The following is a 16,011-nucleotide window of genomic DNA, read 5'->3' as shown; positions in this document are numbered from 1 at the left end:
GATCATTAGGGACTGTTTTGGAAACATAGTCTAATAAATTGGAACACTTAGTAGAAATGGATATATCTCTAGCTCATATAACCTGCTGAAATTGAATCAAGGGTTTATAGGAAATCTTAACAAAATAATAAGGAGCAATGGGTAGAAAGCAGTGATAAAAAGTGTTCCAACAAGAAAAGCCAAGGACCAGAGAGCTTGTTAACTGAATTCCAGCAAACCTTCAAAGAAGAAATCATGCTGACATGCCTCAAATTATTCCAGTATTTTAGTCAGCTTTTTTGCTGTGAATAAAAAGACCTGACTAGCGTAAATATAGAGGAGGAAAGGTTTCCTCAGGAGCTCACAGTTTTAGAGGTCTAAGCCTATGGACAGCTGACTCCATTCCTTGGGGCTCAAGGTGAAGCAGGACATCATGGCAGAGGAATGTGGCAGAGGGAAGCAGCTTACATGGTGGTCAGAAAGGAGAGGGAGAGAGAGAGAGAGAGAGAGAGAGAGAGAGAGAGAGAGAGAGAGAGAGAGAGAGAGGTCTCCACTTGCAAGATGCAAATATATAAGCCAAAGGCATGCCCCAATTCCCACCTCCTCCAGCCACACCCTTCCAATTTAGTTGCCACTCAGTTAACATCTATCAGTGTATTAATTCACTGATTGGGTTAAGGCTCTCATAACACAAAAATTTCTTCTCTGAGCCATCTTGCTTTATATCACACATGAACTTTTGGGGGACACCACACCTAAATCATAACATCCAGGAAATAGAAAGGGGTGGAATACATCAAATTAATTCAGGAAACTGGTATCATCCTGGTTCTAAAACCAGATAAGGACACATCAAGGAAAGAAAAGGACAGACCAACATACCTGATTAAATTAGATGCAAAATTATTAATAAAATATTGAAAAGTCAGATTCAACTGGATTTGGAGCTGGTTTGCTTTTGTTTCATAAGGGCCATGACATGCATCACTAGGTTCTTTATGTGAGATGTAGGTACTCAACACTATAAACTTTCCTCTTAGAAAAGCCTTCATATTGTCCTGTAGGCTCTGGTTTGTTTTATCACCACTTTTGTTTGATTCTTAAACATTTTTTAAATTTCTTCCCTATTTTCTTCTATCATCTACTTATCACCAGAAATGTTTTGCTCAATCCTATTCAATATTAAGAAGATTGTACCTCATGACCAAAATGGAAGCAATCCAGGGATGCAAAGATGGTTTAGCCCATGCAAGTCAATGAATGTAATTCACCACATAAAAAGAAATAAGGACAAAGGGCCCACAGTCATCTCAATAGATGCAGAAAAAGCATTTGACCAAGTCCAGCACCCATTTATGTTTAAAAAACTAGAGAAAATAGGAGTAGAGGATCTTACCTCAATATCATGAAGGCTATAGATGAAAAACCCAAGGCTGTCAATATGCTGAACAGGAAAAACAGAAAGCATTTTTTTTTTAATCTCGAACAAGTCAAGGACATCCATTCTCACCATTCCTATTTAATATAGCATTAGAAATTCTAGCCAGAGCAGTTAGTCAAGAGGAGGAAATAGAGGGGATAAAATAGAAATGGAAGAAGTCAAATTATCACTGTTCATGATATGATTGCATACTTAGAAGGTTCAAAAGGCTCCAGCATGGGCTAGGGATATAGCTTAGTTGGATAGAATGCTTGCCTCGCACACAGAAGGCCCCGGGTTCAATCCCTAGCACCATTACCAAACAAACAAACAAACAACAACAAAAAAAACGGCTCCATCAGAACACTGCTGAGCTAACAAGTTCAGCAAAGTTTCAGGTTACGAAATAAATATAAAAAATCATTGGCTTTCCAGAAGGGGAATGGAGTCTCAAGGATCCATTCTTTGGGGATACCTGTGGACTCTCTCATGTTACTTAATGCCTCATGGTTATGGATTTATTTTTTCTGTTAAAATATCCTTGTCTTTTTTATCTTTCTTTATCTGTAATCCCTACATACTTCCAGCTTCTGTCAGTATTTATTTTATTCAAATTTGTATATCTATATGCGTGTGTTATCCATTGTTTTTATTCTTTTATATTTCCACCATAGCTCATATTCAAGATAATTCCCTACTGATAGACCCAACCTGATCTTTTCTTAAAAATGGGAGCCATCTTGCCACAAAGCCATGAAAAGATAATTTCAGCTTTACTATAAATTACTGCAAATTCTGAACCTGCTTGGAATGCCTGCCTGTGGCTTGAACTCACCCATGCCTGGCTCTCTGACCAGATAGCAGCCCACTCTGAAAATTAGTAACACCTCATAAATATTGGCCTTCCCTGGCCAGACAATGACCCTCTCTGAGGCTCTAATGGTCCTCATAAATTCTGATGTTGGGGCCAGCAAAAAATGTAAACTACCATTAGTGTGATGCTTGTTAGAGTTCTGTTAACTGTAACCCCACTTTGTGTAACTTTCTGGGGTATAAAGCTGGGCTGCAGGAAAGCTGGAGTTGCTGTCTTGTTCCCGCCGTTTTGAGAGGGAGAGGCAGCCCGGCCAGTCGAAATTATAAGCTTGCTTTAATTTGATTTTAATTGGAGTCAGTGGTCTTTTCTTGCGTCGTGGTCTAACATTTTGGAGTTCCCCAGCGAGATGACCCTGCCCGACCAGATCACAAGACCAGACTGCTGGAAATTCTGAAGCCGGCCTTCTCTCCAGGGCTCTGGGCTGGAGAGCCACTCTAGGGGGTGCGCAACTCTAGGGGGGCCTCAGAGTGAACCTTCAATCCCTGGAGCACTGCAGTGAACTGCCGCACTAAAACAATTAGCAAGCATCTGGTGGAGGAGGCCTCCATAGGTAAGTGGCGCCTTTATAACATCTGGTATCCGGTTAAGGGAGATCTCTTCTGATGACAGAGAGGTGGCCTGGTGAGGATCACATATACTCCTGTCCGGACAGTAACGAGAAATCGTTCTGTCTTCTGTTCTGTTCTGTAGGGAATTCCTCTGGAAGGGTAGAGAGGTGCCGACGGGCACGCACGCACTCCTACCCCGGAGCTTTTGCTCCTCTGTTTTTCTGTTTTGGCGCCGGGTTTCTGTTTTCTTGTGTTTTGTTCTGTGTTCTATATGTTTTTTGTTTGTTTGGTTTTGTGCGTTTTGTTGTATGATTTCTGTGGTAAAAACTTAAAGATATTGGACGTGAAAATGGGTAATAAAGCAACTAAGCCTGACACCACTTTGGACTGTGTTTTAAGGAACTGTGATGAACTTTACCCCCCTTTGTTAAGCAGGATGAGAGAAGCCCCTAGCTGGCTGCTGGAGCACACCCACTGCAGAGGGCAATGCCTGCTGGGGACCTAAGAACTGAGTATCTCCCAGGTTAACAAGTGAGACTCCTTTAAAGACCCTTGTCCCTCCAGATCAAGAGAGTCCCCTGTGTTTCTCCTTTGTTAGCAAAGCAAGAAACCTCCCTTTTTCTTTTTCTCAAAACCCTGTCCTCATTATTAAATTGGCATTAATTGGCTTCAAAGTCAGGAACCAAACTTTCAGTTACAAATTTTGATACCACCCCCGCCCCAGAACTTTTTGGGAACTGACTACTGAAATGTTAGGAGATGGAATGTGCCTGGGGTGGAACCAAACCAGAGGAGCTAATCCTGTAAGTAAAAGGAGGGACTGAGGGACTCCCAGCAGCTGCCGTAGCCCTGTTGCTTCAGGGAATTCCTTCCTTCCTTCCCTGTACTGTAAGGATTATGCCACCTCTGTCTTCTTAAAAAAAGAGAAAAAGAAAAAGGGGACACTAAATGCAGTAAAGTCACCATTGAGACCCTTGATTTTACATTTCAGGTTGCCCCTCTGTGAAAACATCTGGTCCCCTTGTGGGGACATCTATGGTGCCACTGGTGTAGGAGATTTTTCTCTTATCTGCTCTGTTTTAAAGGTTTCTGTCTGTCAGCCATAGTCTGGAGCTCCTCTCTGTCTGTCCTCTGTCTTTGTTTCTGACCCTTTAAGACATGTGCAATAGTGTGTTGATATTATAAATTGTTTCTTGGGAATGATCTTGGCTGAATGTGTGTCTAAAAGATGATGTTTTATTGTAACAATGTGGTATCTGAATGGGTTTTTGATGCATTGCACAATGCTGCAGTTAAAAGTTGGGTTTAGGTAATTGTTTAGTTTATGATTTCAGATAATTCATGCCAGAGAACTTAAATACTTAGGATGGAAAACTAAAGAACTCTACTTCCAAGTTGGCAAGTAACTTCCCAATCATTCAGTCTTTTTCCACCAATTTTGAATTGGATAGCCTGGGAAAATGTCACTGTGTGTACCAGTGCATTAATTTGGACAAGGATAGTAAATCATAATATGGTATCTGTTGACAAAACAAGATGTAAAGATATAAAATTTTGTGAATTGTATCTTAAACTTGTATCATAATTTTCAACATCGGAACCTGAAAATTATGACTTATGGTTAAAATGCCTTAGGCCTGAGGTGTCTGCTCAGAATAGCAGTTTTTCCCTGCTCCTTCAGATCTCAGCCAGGACTTATGTTGAAATGCAAATGAAAGAAGCCTGCAAGTCTGCAAGCTCAGTAGGAGACTGATCTGAGGCCTAAAAAAAAAAAAAAAAAAAAAAAAAAAAGTAAAGTAAATTGTATGGTATTTACTAATTACTGGCCAGTCATTTTTTTCTAGGACTCTTGTTTTTTCCTTAGATTCTGTATTTTTTTTGAGCTCATGATTTTCATCCTACAGACCTAGGTTAATGTTTTTCTGATCAGTTCTATCTTTGACCAACTGTGGAGTTTTTGAAACATTGCAATGGAGATTTCATCTGCGAAAAGCTACTAAGGCCTTTACTATTGTTATGTGTGCACACTTGTGTTATGTGTTGTATGTCTATATATACATATGTCCGTATATCATATATATGATATACAAATTAACATATATATGGAGTGCTCATAAAAACAAATTTTAAAAAATGGATCCAAAGATCTTTAATTCATGTGATTTAAATGGTTCAATTTAAATTGGATAAACAGATAAAAATAAATGTCTTTAAATTTAAGCTTACAAGTTTTCCTAGGTGTTAAAAAACTCATAAAATATTAATGTCTATAAAATGTCTAATATGCCTTGGTTCTAGGACTTTTCCTTCAACAAAAAATGGTTTACACTGTTCAATACATTTGTCTAATATTTTGATAAGTAAAGTAAATTTCATATGGGATTACTCATTCATGAGTACTTTTGTTAGATATCTGATTGATTTACTAAGGTCTGTATAAGTTTGTACTAAAGTCTGTATAAGATTGTAAAAATCAGTCGTGTGTTAAAGAGACAAAAATTTCTTAAAACATAAGTTTACCCATAACATTGTGTTTATTTAGTTTTATTTTTTCTAGAGCAAGCAACCATAAAAATTAAACAACTGGTTAAATAAGAACTGTTATTTTAGAGCACTGTACTGCCATTTCTTTAAAAGCTAAACTTGGTTAATGTAGAAACATCAATGTAATTGTGATACTATTAATGTGCTCATATCTTCCAGGAATACAAGTCTGTAAGGTAGAAACTTTAAAAGAGCATTATATCAAGCTGGTGTTCCGAAGTTGTATGGTAAAAAATATATTGGGGATTTATTTACCTGTTATCAATAAGATATGTAAAGTTTTATGTTACTTCTTACATTGGGGAACAATTTAAATGTATGTTTAAGTTAATGAGAGCCTAATCTATGTAAGGGTTAAAAACTTTCAGCCTTTCTTTAATTCATGTTTTAAATGTGATATCATATGGTGTTAGCTAATGTTCATGTGACCTCAAACAATTTATGTAAACTTTGTAAAATGATACTTAAAATACAAAGATCAGCTTTAGAACTAAAACACTTAAGATTTATAAAGAGCCCTGTCTTACCTGAGATGAGGCTCTGTGTCCCATCTTACTACATGTGAGAATGACTATGAAAGCAGTAGGCCAGATTTTAGTTCATTTAAAGTTATGTTCAAAAGTTTGTTTTTTTGTTTTTGTTTTTTTCTGTCAAGATTACTAGGATCTCAAACAGGGGATATAATGTATAACTCAGCCAAAAATTCAGGGTAGCTGTTACACGAACTAAGTGTTTTTACTCTTATTAATTTTATTTTGTAATTTCCTTATAAGTGATCTAAAGATTCCCTGTTAGTGTTTTACAGAAGTGTTGCTTTAAGAACACAACATGGGTTAGTTTGAGATAATAAGCCATCACCTACAAGACAGATAGGATAATACAGATCCCAATTAATAAAAAGATAAATAATTATAAAGTTATAAAATTAAAGCCCAGTACTCTTAATATAAGGCTGTTAAAATTTATTTGCTGGATGTTTAAGATTAAGTTTTAAAATTAAAGTTAAATTAAAAGGGCCAGAAAAACCAATACTTGGCTCTTGCCCTCTGAGTCAGTCTGAATCCAGGGAACAGGGGACTTCTCTAAAGAGCTTTGCAACTCTGGGCCACATAACCTCCCGATCAGGGAGACTAATGAGACCACTGGAGAACAGAAAGCCAATCAGTGCATTTGCTATGAAGAGGAGAGTCATCAGAGAAGGGAGACATCCCTGGTGCTTCCGAGGGAAGCCACATGGTCAAGCAAGACCTGGACCCATCCTAGCACAAATGGCACTAGCAGAACTGAGAAGTTTCCCCAGGAATGACTCCCATAAAAGCTCAGCTGACTGTTAACAATAGATAGAAACAAAAGTCAGTTTGACTGCTTCATCTTAAACACTTAGCAAAGACAGTTAAAACCAAAATACAGCCATTCCTGGGCATTTTGAATAATAATGATGATGATGATAATAATAATAATAATTATTATTATTATTTAAGGTATACACTTTATGTTAGCCTCCCAAAATAATTAAGACTGGAGGCTACAAAGAAGGATTCTCAGACAGAAATGCCTGATAACTATAAAAAGAGATTATCAAGAGGAGCTGCCAGAGACAGAAGTTTTTAGTCTAAGGCCTACAGATATTCCTAACCTACACAGGTAGGCTTGGTGTTTGCTAGTATGATTATCCAGCCCTGAGTAACAGAATTAAAGGTTTCTCTATTAGACACAGAGCTCATACTAGTAGAAGAATTTTGCAAGATCAGATGACATTAAATTATTAAACTGTATCTTATGGGGAAGGACAACTGTAACACTAAAAGTTAAATGTTAAATTTATAGGCCTGATAACTGGAGATGTTAAAGCCTGGTGAGGGAACTTCTATACAGTGACATGTTCCAGCTGCTGCAACATTTATTCAGTACTCATGATTTTTGTTTCTCTCATAGAAGCACCATCCCCAGATGACTTTACAACCTGTTCTTCCCCAACCAGACTTCAAACCGAACTGACTTCTAAAAGGCAACTCATGTCCCTCACGCCGTGCCCCCTCATGTCACCCTCTCTCAGCTCAGAAGAAGCCAAAATGAGTGACGCCTCTCTTCTTACAACAATGGAGCCAAAAATAAAAAGACTATCAATATAAGTAATTAATTAAGTCAGGTAAAATCAGGGAGACTGGTTTTGGGTGAGTTCTAAAAAGTTGGAGACTGTTGCCTGAGGGATTAAAATTCCCTCAGTGCTCTTCCCCTACCCTATCAAAGATTTGAAAGGGACACATAAGAAAAGGGGGGAATGATAGACCCAACCTGATCTTTTCTTAAAATTGGGCATCTCGCCATAAAACCATGAAAAGATAATTTCAGCTTTACTATAAATTACTACAAATTCTGAACCTGCTTGGAATGCCTGCCAGTGTCTTGAACTCACCCATGCCTGGCTCTCTGACCAGATAGCAGCCATCTCTGAGGCTTTAGTGACACCTCATAAATATTGGCCTTCCCTGGCCAGACAACAACCCTCTCTGAGGCTCTAATGGTCTTCATAAATTCTGATGTTTGGGCCAGCAAAAAAAAAAAAAAAAAAAAAAAAAAGTAAACTACCATTAGTGTGATGCTTGTCAGAGTTCTGTTATCTGTAACCCCCTTTTGTGTAACTTTCTGGGCTATAAAGCTGGGCTGTAGGAAAGGTGGTGCTGCTGTCTTGTTCCCACCGTTTTGGGAGGAAAAGGCAGCCCGGCCAGTCGAAATAATAAGCTTGCTTTAATTTGATTTTAATTGGAGTCAGTGGTCTTTTCTTGTGTGGTGGTCTAACAACATGCCTATAATTCCAGTGGATCAGGATGTTGAGACAGGAGGATCTCGAGTTCACAGCCATCCTCAGCAAAAATTGAAGCACTAAACAACTCAGTGAGACCCTGTCTCTAAATAAAATACACACAAAAAAAATGGGGATGTGGCTTAGGGTTCAAGTGTTGTTGTTTCAGTTTTCTAAATTCACCTCTTACTCATTTCTTAAAAATTTTACGTTACTTCCCAGAAGCTCCAGAGGCATTAACTTGAGGTTATTAGTCCCACTGGAGAAGAGCACTAGGTGTTGATCTAGTGCTGAGGTTCTAAGTAAGTGTCACAATCCAACACTTAAGACACTAAGAAAAGGATGAGTGATATGGTTTAGTGGAGGCATTTTGACTTTGGAAACAGGCAAAGTGGATTCTAAATCCCAGCCCAATTGTTTAATGGTTATAAGGCAGTTTTATGAACATCATTTAAAAGAAAATGTAGAATGACATTGAGGATCAAATATAGGCAATTCTTCAGCCTTAATGTATCCACAACCTTGAAGATTTTTTTTTCTCATCCTCCTGTGAAAACACAGACTCTCTTTCCCAAACCTTGAATCTGGGCTTTCCTTATTATTATTATGGTCCATATAAAGATGTGATCATCAAAATCATGTATTACTTGGATTTCTAGGATCAAAATTCCTTGAATGCTTTTGCTTTTGGTTTCATAACCCTGTCATGTCTATGAGAAGAATCCAACATTGGTCTTATGGAGGATGAGATATCTTGAGGAGAATGATCAAGATGCTCCAGTTGACAGCCAGCACATCTTCTGAAGTTCAGCAAACTTATCAACAATCAGCTAACCATATGCAGCATTCAGACCCCAGTGAGTCCATCCTAAATGGATGAACAGCCCAATGGAGGATAATCATGAGCTAATACATTTTAGAGTATTTTTATCCAGTGATCAATAACTAATACATTCACAATAGACAGGCTGCCAAGATTCAATCACATGTGGCTTAGCAGTTGTGTAGCAAACAAGAGGTGCCCTTTGTTGATTTTCTTCTTTCCTAATTTAAAAGTTGGATTTCTTTTTTTTTTAAAGAGAGAGAGAGAGAGAGAGAGAGAGAGAGAGAGAGAATTTTTAATGTTTATTTTTTAGTTCTCGGTGGACACAATATCTTTGTATGTGGTGCTGAGGATCCAACCCGGGCTGCACACATGCCAGGCAAGCACGCTACCGCTTGAGCCACATCCCCAGCCCCTACAAGTTGGATTTCTTGATAGATGGTATTGAAGTTTACAGAAATATAGCAGATATATATGCATGTGATTGGTGCTAAAACTCTCACGGTTCCTGTACCACAGGAGGAAATAGCCTGGCCATTAGGTCCAATTTGCAAAATAAGATTTTCTTTAATCTTCTTGAAATAAAGCTTAACTGTTGAGGAAGATATCCATTTTCCTTTGTTTGCTGTGTGATATCTGAAAGGGAAATGGCTTTGTGCCCAGAATCATGTGAGAAATAGTGGGAGAAAGGGTGGTTTACTTTGGACACTGACCACTAACTCCTAGTCAGAGCTTCTTGCTTTTTCTGAAGGTAGTGTCTTGCCTGGGATTTGGCCTCAAGCAGGAATATTGGTAAGAAAGTGTATTCTTTTCCTTCAGCATGAAAAGGAGGATGTCAGCGCCTTCTTCTCCCTGAAGTCAAGGGAACTATAAATCTGCAAGCTGGAGTGTGTCTGCTGTGAGTTGAGATGCGTTTGGGACTTAAATTACAGTGAATTTTGAAGATATACCTACAAATATGTATATGCTTCATTAATAATTTTATATTGGTCACATATTAGGACCAATAAGATGATATTCTGCATATGTTGCTTAGGCCCTCACTTGGTTGCTGAGGCTGGCTTTGAACCTGTAATACTCCTGCCTGAGCCTCCCAAGACACTGGGATTACAGGCATGAACCACCACAAACATGTCTTTTCAATTTTTAATTTGAATGTAAGAAAATCTTCAAAAACACTGATTCACAATCTGTTTGTGTTGGACATTGCTGCCTTAGGGTATGGTTTCCCAGTTCAAAGCTCAAGCTACTTCCTGATAAGACTAGAGAGCAGTTGATATAATGTTATTTACATTCATAAATAATACATATATGTAAATAATACATTGATAGTGTTATCGCTGTTGACTGGTGATGAGTTCTTGCTTCCCCAATGATGTTAGTCCTTGCTTCCCCAATGTTAAAGAATAACACTAGAGAAGCACGCTGAGGCAAGGTCAGAGTAGAAATTAGAAGTTTATTAAAGGACAGCAGAAAAGAAGGGCACCCAAGAGGTGGAATCCGTGGAAGGGCGGTTGTCTCTCCATTTTATAGTTTTCGGTGAGGGAATGTAGGTGGGAAGGCCCGGAGGGTTGGGACACAGGTGGGTCAAAGCAGTAACCTGGGCACTTCCCAGTCAGTATCTTTAAGCTTGCTGTTCATTAACATTTCTTTGGGATAGGCTATCTTTAAATCTGCTGGGGCTGTTCATTAACATTTCTTTGGGATGGGCTATCTTCAAATCTGTTGGAGGCTGTTTCCTCGACTTCATTAACATTCTGAGAGTTGCTCAACTTTTCCGGGAATTCATTCTCAACATGGCCTCCATTTTAGATTTCACTGGATATTAGACCCGATTTACCTAACTACACTGACTACCTAATTTTAAATCTGGCTTCAATAGGATCAAGGTTGATACTGGAAAAGGTTAAATGCAAATTCTTCCCGAATAGTTCCAAATCCCGCTATTCAACAGAAGCCATGCCTTAGAATAGCTGCAGGTTGAAATTCTGGGTTCAATATCCATAACCCTGAAAGTAAAAGACAATAGGCTTGGTGGAGCATGACTGAAATTCCCAGGATTCCAAGTTAGATGCCACCCTGGAAACTTAGAAAGTCCTTGTCTTAAAATTTTAAAAAAGGAAAAAAAAAAAGATAAAAGGATTGGGGACATTACTCAGTGACAGACTGTCCTTGGGATAAATCCTGTACTGGAGTAAAAAGACAAAATAAAATCAAAAGTCGCCAAGAACTTGCCATTCTGTTCTCATTCATCCTTGGTTGGATGCAATCTACTGTCACTCAGAGCGTTGGCTGAATGCTCCGTTCCAGGGGGCGGGCCCTGAAGTCCTGTCCATTCAGAGGCGTGATCGTGAGATCTATCCAATCCAGCGCAGAGCCCGTGAGGAGGGGGCGGGCTTCTGCCGTCTGGGACCTCTGGTTTCCGGAGCCCGCAGCTCTCCCGACCTGTCTTCATGCTCCCTCTCTGTCCTTCTGTCCGTGTGGCTTTACCAGGAAACGCAGAGCGCTGCGCTCCCGACCGCCAGGAAATGGTGAGTGAGCGGGGGCGTCTGGAGCCCGGGCGCTGCGTGGAACTGGCAGGACTGTTGCGGCGGGAACCTGAAACGGTGGGTGGGACACCCCGTCCTCTCCAGTCTGCAGCCCCTAGTCCTCCTCGGGGCAGCGCCGCCCTCAGCCGCTCTGGCCATCCTAGCGGAGCGCAGGTCAGCCGTGGCGAGAACCCAGCCCCCTCTCGGGTCACTGCGTGGTCGCCTCGGCCCTGACTGAAGCCCTGTCTGGGCAGCAGCCTGCCAGCAGCCCAGCCTCTCCCCAGTTGTGCGGTGAGACCGGGACCATCCTCAGGAAGGGTCCACCTCTGTGCGTGGTGTTCCTGCGTGAGAATAGCTGGGGTCTGCGGGGACCCCAGCTCCCCCTCCTCCTGGACCTCCCGAATGTGCGGGAAGCAGCACGTCCAACCCAGAGGAGCCTGTCCTGCAGCCTGGCTCTTCATAAATGCCTAAGTTATAGATAAACGCCTAGGTTTCCAGCTCCCTGTCCTTATTGCAATGCCAAATTCTCCTCTCCAGGTTGTGAACTATTTGTCTCCCATGCTACATTTCAAATGGACACATCATTTTTTTCCCCCTAATTTTATCCTCCAAGTGCTGAATGGCACTTTTTAAAATTTTTGTTTTCTGTTTGGAGCATTTTTCATGAGAGGAAAGCAGAGAATTGCTTGGCCATTTGGGGAAAGAAATGTGTGTGCTTTATGCTTTGTGTTTCCTCTGTACAAAAACTTACCACAATTATTTGAGTTGAGATTCCTCTCTGCAGACGTCAGTGTGTGATATGTCCTCACCCCACTCTCTCATCTTTTCCTGGCCTTGGGTTTCAGAACTGCCTGACACAAGGTGTCAGAACTCCATGTCTAAATCCTCTTGGAGTGTCTAGTGTACTCCATTCCCTGGGTCTTGTGCTCCCAGAGAGCAGTTGGAGGTGCGAGTGTGGATCCTCTCAGGGGAGTAGCTGAATGTTCTGTTTCCCATTTTTTTTTCTTTTTAAATCTAAAAGCATTTCAGTGTTTGTTTTATTAGTTACTGTGAATGTTGTAGGGACAGAGGAGGCAAAGCACCGAAGATAGCCAGAAACACTTTTGTTTGGTTGCAGCCAGGTTCAGAGGGCGCAGCTTTTGATATAATCAATGAGTTCCCTGAACCCTGGGTTCAGGTAGTTTCAGAATTTTATACCCATCATGTAAGTGGAGGGGCTCAGAAGTTCACAGTCTGCAGAAGTTCACATAAAAGCAGCTTTTTCTTTCACTGTTCTGGGCAAGTTAACCCTTCAAGGACAACACCTGAGAAGGGGAGAGCTTCTTCTCCCCTTTCTTTTCTCTCCCTGCCAGCTGTTACATGGAGCCCAATTGGTAACTTCTCTTATCTTAGAAATGTAGATATCTCTGTGAAGCCCCAGCTCAAGGCCAGAGGCCTTGTTTACACATTTATACAAATTACTATACTGGATACATGTTTTTGAAAAACTAATAAGGGGTGTCTAGCACCTGGAGTGCTGATTTCTTCCCAGCCAGTGGCCAAGTGGCAATAGGAGAATAGGAAGTTTATCTACACTGAACTCTTTTGTAGCGACTCTTTTGCGGACAATCCTAAAATCAGCCAGGGTGAAGATTTCTGGAGAAGCCCGGTTAAGAATTTTCTGTGGAGAAAGGGGTTCCACTACAATTCCTCCCTTTAATGATGCTCCCCATAATTTCATCCTTTAAATTAAGAGCATCATTACCATTATCTCGGCTTAAAGCCTTATGTAATGCCAAAACCTTAGTTGTTGTCATCCTTTCAACAGCAACTTCTGCAGTGGACCCAATAGTTCTAATGCACAGTGGAGCCAAACATGGGAGCAATAAACAGGTTAACAGCTGAATACCCACTATACCACTTAAGGTTTTAAATCTACCAAGAGTTGAAAACCATCTCCCAACAGTGTGTTTTGTACCCAAACATTAATACCCTTATAGGTATGAACTTGCATGTGTTCTAGTTTTCTTGTGTTGTTGGCTTTATCCTTATCTGCTTATCTGTTGTCATCCTCATGGATGCCACAATCTGAGCTGTTGAACTCTCCACATATTTCTCTTTCCTCAGCCAGTAGGTAATCTAATGCCAAGTGGTTTTGATAGTTAGCTACTCGCATCTGGGTCTGTTGTGTGACTAGGAGGTCAAAGGCTGTGGCAGTCTGATTAATAATAACTTCTAGCACAGCTTGTAAGTGAACAATTCTGTTTAGCATGTAAATAGGAGTTCTATTGTCTCAACTGCCATTTTGTGCCCAGGTAGTGGGATGAGAAGTGGCAGTAGTGCTCTGGGGTAGCCAGTTCCCTTCATGCCAAGATTGGTGACCTCCTAAATCAAGTTCCTTCCCACTGAACCTCTTTTTTCTTTCCAGTTATTCATCTATAGCATTCCTCTGGTGAGACAGGTCCTAAATATATGTTTTACCACCTCTTGGTTATAGTAGATTGGCTTGACACATGGTTTACATGATCTCCACTGTTAGAATAGGAGTAGGGCGGAATCCCTTAAGGTTATCAAAGAAAACCAAGCTAAATGATAGAGTAACATTTTGGGTAGCATAGGGTAAATAGTATAAATTAACAAAGCCAAACTAATAACACCAGACAAACCCTAGAAAACTTATATAAGCAAGATAAAAAAATATAAATGAAATTTTGTTACCCAGAGTCCAGTCGGTAGGAGTTACCATTATCAAACCAGTAGCAAAAACCAAACAGACAATTATGTATATGTCTAGAAGCAAGGAGTGGCAATGCATTACAGTATAAGAACTGTCTTAGAGGTTGAAAGAGTTCATTAGTCCTGGTGAGAAGTTTATCTTTCACCATGTATTCATCAGCCAGTCCCTCCTGTGTGGCTGAAACAGGGCTGTAATCCCCTCAAGCTTTAGCCATGCATAGACCAGTCAGCTTCCAGAGTGACTGGAGCAGGGCTGTTGTCCTTCTGTCCCTCAAGCTTCTCCAGTGCTCATTTTTTTTTTTTTTCAGATGGTCAGCTTCAAAGACATAGCAGTATCTGGAGAGTACTCCCAGTCTGCAGCTACAGGGGTGAGTCTGGTGTAATGAATCCAGGGACCTATCTCTGCAAACTTTACTGTAGTTGGGATGGATAAAATAACAGTGAAAGGCCCCTTCCAAAGAAGTTTAGGGGTTGAATATTCCATTCTTTGACCCAGACTCAATCTCCAGGCTTGAAGGAGTATGCATCTGTGGTCAGTCTTACTAGCAGTCTTTCTCTAACACATTGGTTGAAAACCTGTAAAGTTTTCAGTAAAGCCTGAAGCTGTAGTCTCAGGGTTAATTCTCCTATCCTTCTTAAGTCTCCCAATAGTCCCCTAATAAGAGGTGGGCCTCATGTTCATTATCTCATAAGGAGAGAATCCAGTCCTCTTAATGGGAGTGGATCTAATCCTCAACAGTGTAATAGGGAAAAGTTCATCACAATGTAAGTGAGTCTCCTGACACAGCTTACCCAATTGAGCCTTAAAGTTCTGTTCATCCTTTGAACTTTACCAGAAGTCTGTGGCCTATAGGTAGTATGTAACTTCCATCTCATGTTTAAACTTTTGGTCAGTAATTGTATCACTTCTACCCAAAAGCTGGCCCATTGTCTGAGCCAATAGTTATTGGGACACCAAATCTGGGAATAATTTCCCAGAGAAGCATCCTAGTATCTCCCTAGCCTTTTCAGTGGTGGTGGGAAAGGCTTCCAGCTAGTCAGAGTAGGAACACACAAAACCCCAAAGTTATTTATAGCCCCGTGAGTGTGATAGTTCAGTGAAGTCTACTTCTAAGTCTTCAAAAGGTGCTCCTCCTATAGTTTGGATTCCTGGTGGGAGCTTTGGCAACTGACAAGGATTGTTGTAAGCACATTATTTACAGATCATCTGGGTTTATGTTTGTGAGCCAGGGGACATAGAAATGTTGACTCAGAACTGTCTCAAATGCTGTATGTCCAACGTGTTCTCCTGTGGAACCATCTGATAAAGGCTGGGGCTAGAATCTCCGGGATGGCTATGCTGGCCATCAGAAAATCTCCACTGTCCACCTGGGAGAAAATTTTCTTTTTTAGCCTTAAACCACTTACTTTCATGCTGGGAATATGTTGGCCCCCATTCTGTTAGATGATCAGTCAGGCAGAGTGGAGCATTTAAACCTGGGACTGGATTTTCTTCTTGTTTCTTGCAGACAGCTAACCTGGCTTCTCTGTCAGCTCTCTGGTTGCCCTGAGCAACCACAGTGTTTCCCTTTTGATGACCTTGGCAATATATAATCACAACCTTCCTGAGAGCCCACAGTGCATCCAAAAGTTGAAGAATTTCTTGCCCATTCATCATACTTTTTTTTTAAATCCCTGAGTTAATTAGCCCCTTTTCCTTACATAAGGCCCTGTGAACATGAAGGGCATTGAACGCATATTTTGAGTCTATGTATCTATCCACACAGACTCCTGCTGT

General features: G+C 40.6%; 1 protein-coding gene across 1 annotated transcript in view; it reads left to right on the top strand.

Annotated features, from left to right (window-relative positions):
• LOC113200620 (uncharacterized) overlaps nt 1-16,011 on the top strand; it is an 89,014-nt gene that overhangs the window by 53,942 nt on the left and 19,061 nt on the right. The window contains 1 exon segment of the mRNA XM_077791729.1: nt 15,237-15,247. Coding sequence (XP_077647855.1) covers nt 15,237-15,247 — 11 coding nt within the window.

This window comes from Urocitellus parryii, chromosome 12 (genome assembly GCF_045843805.1).
Source record: "Urocitellus parryii isolate mUroPar1 chromosome 12, mUroPar1.hap1, whole genome shotgun sequence".
Classification (NCBI taxonomy): domain Eukaryota; kingdom Metazoa; phylum Chordata; class Mammalia; order Rodentia; family Sciuridae; genus Urocitellus; species Urocitellus parryii.
This window is presented reverse-complemented; position numbering and strand designations above follow the sequence as displayed.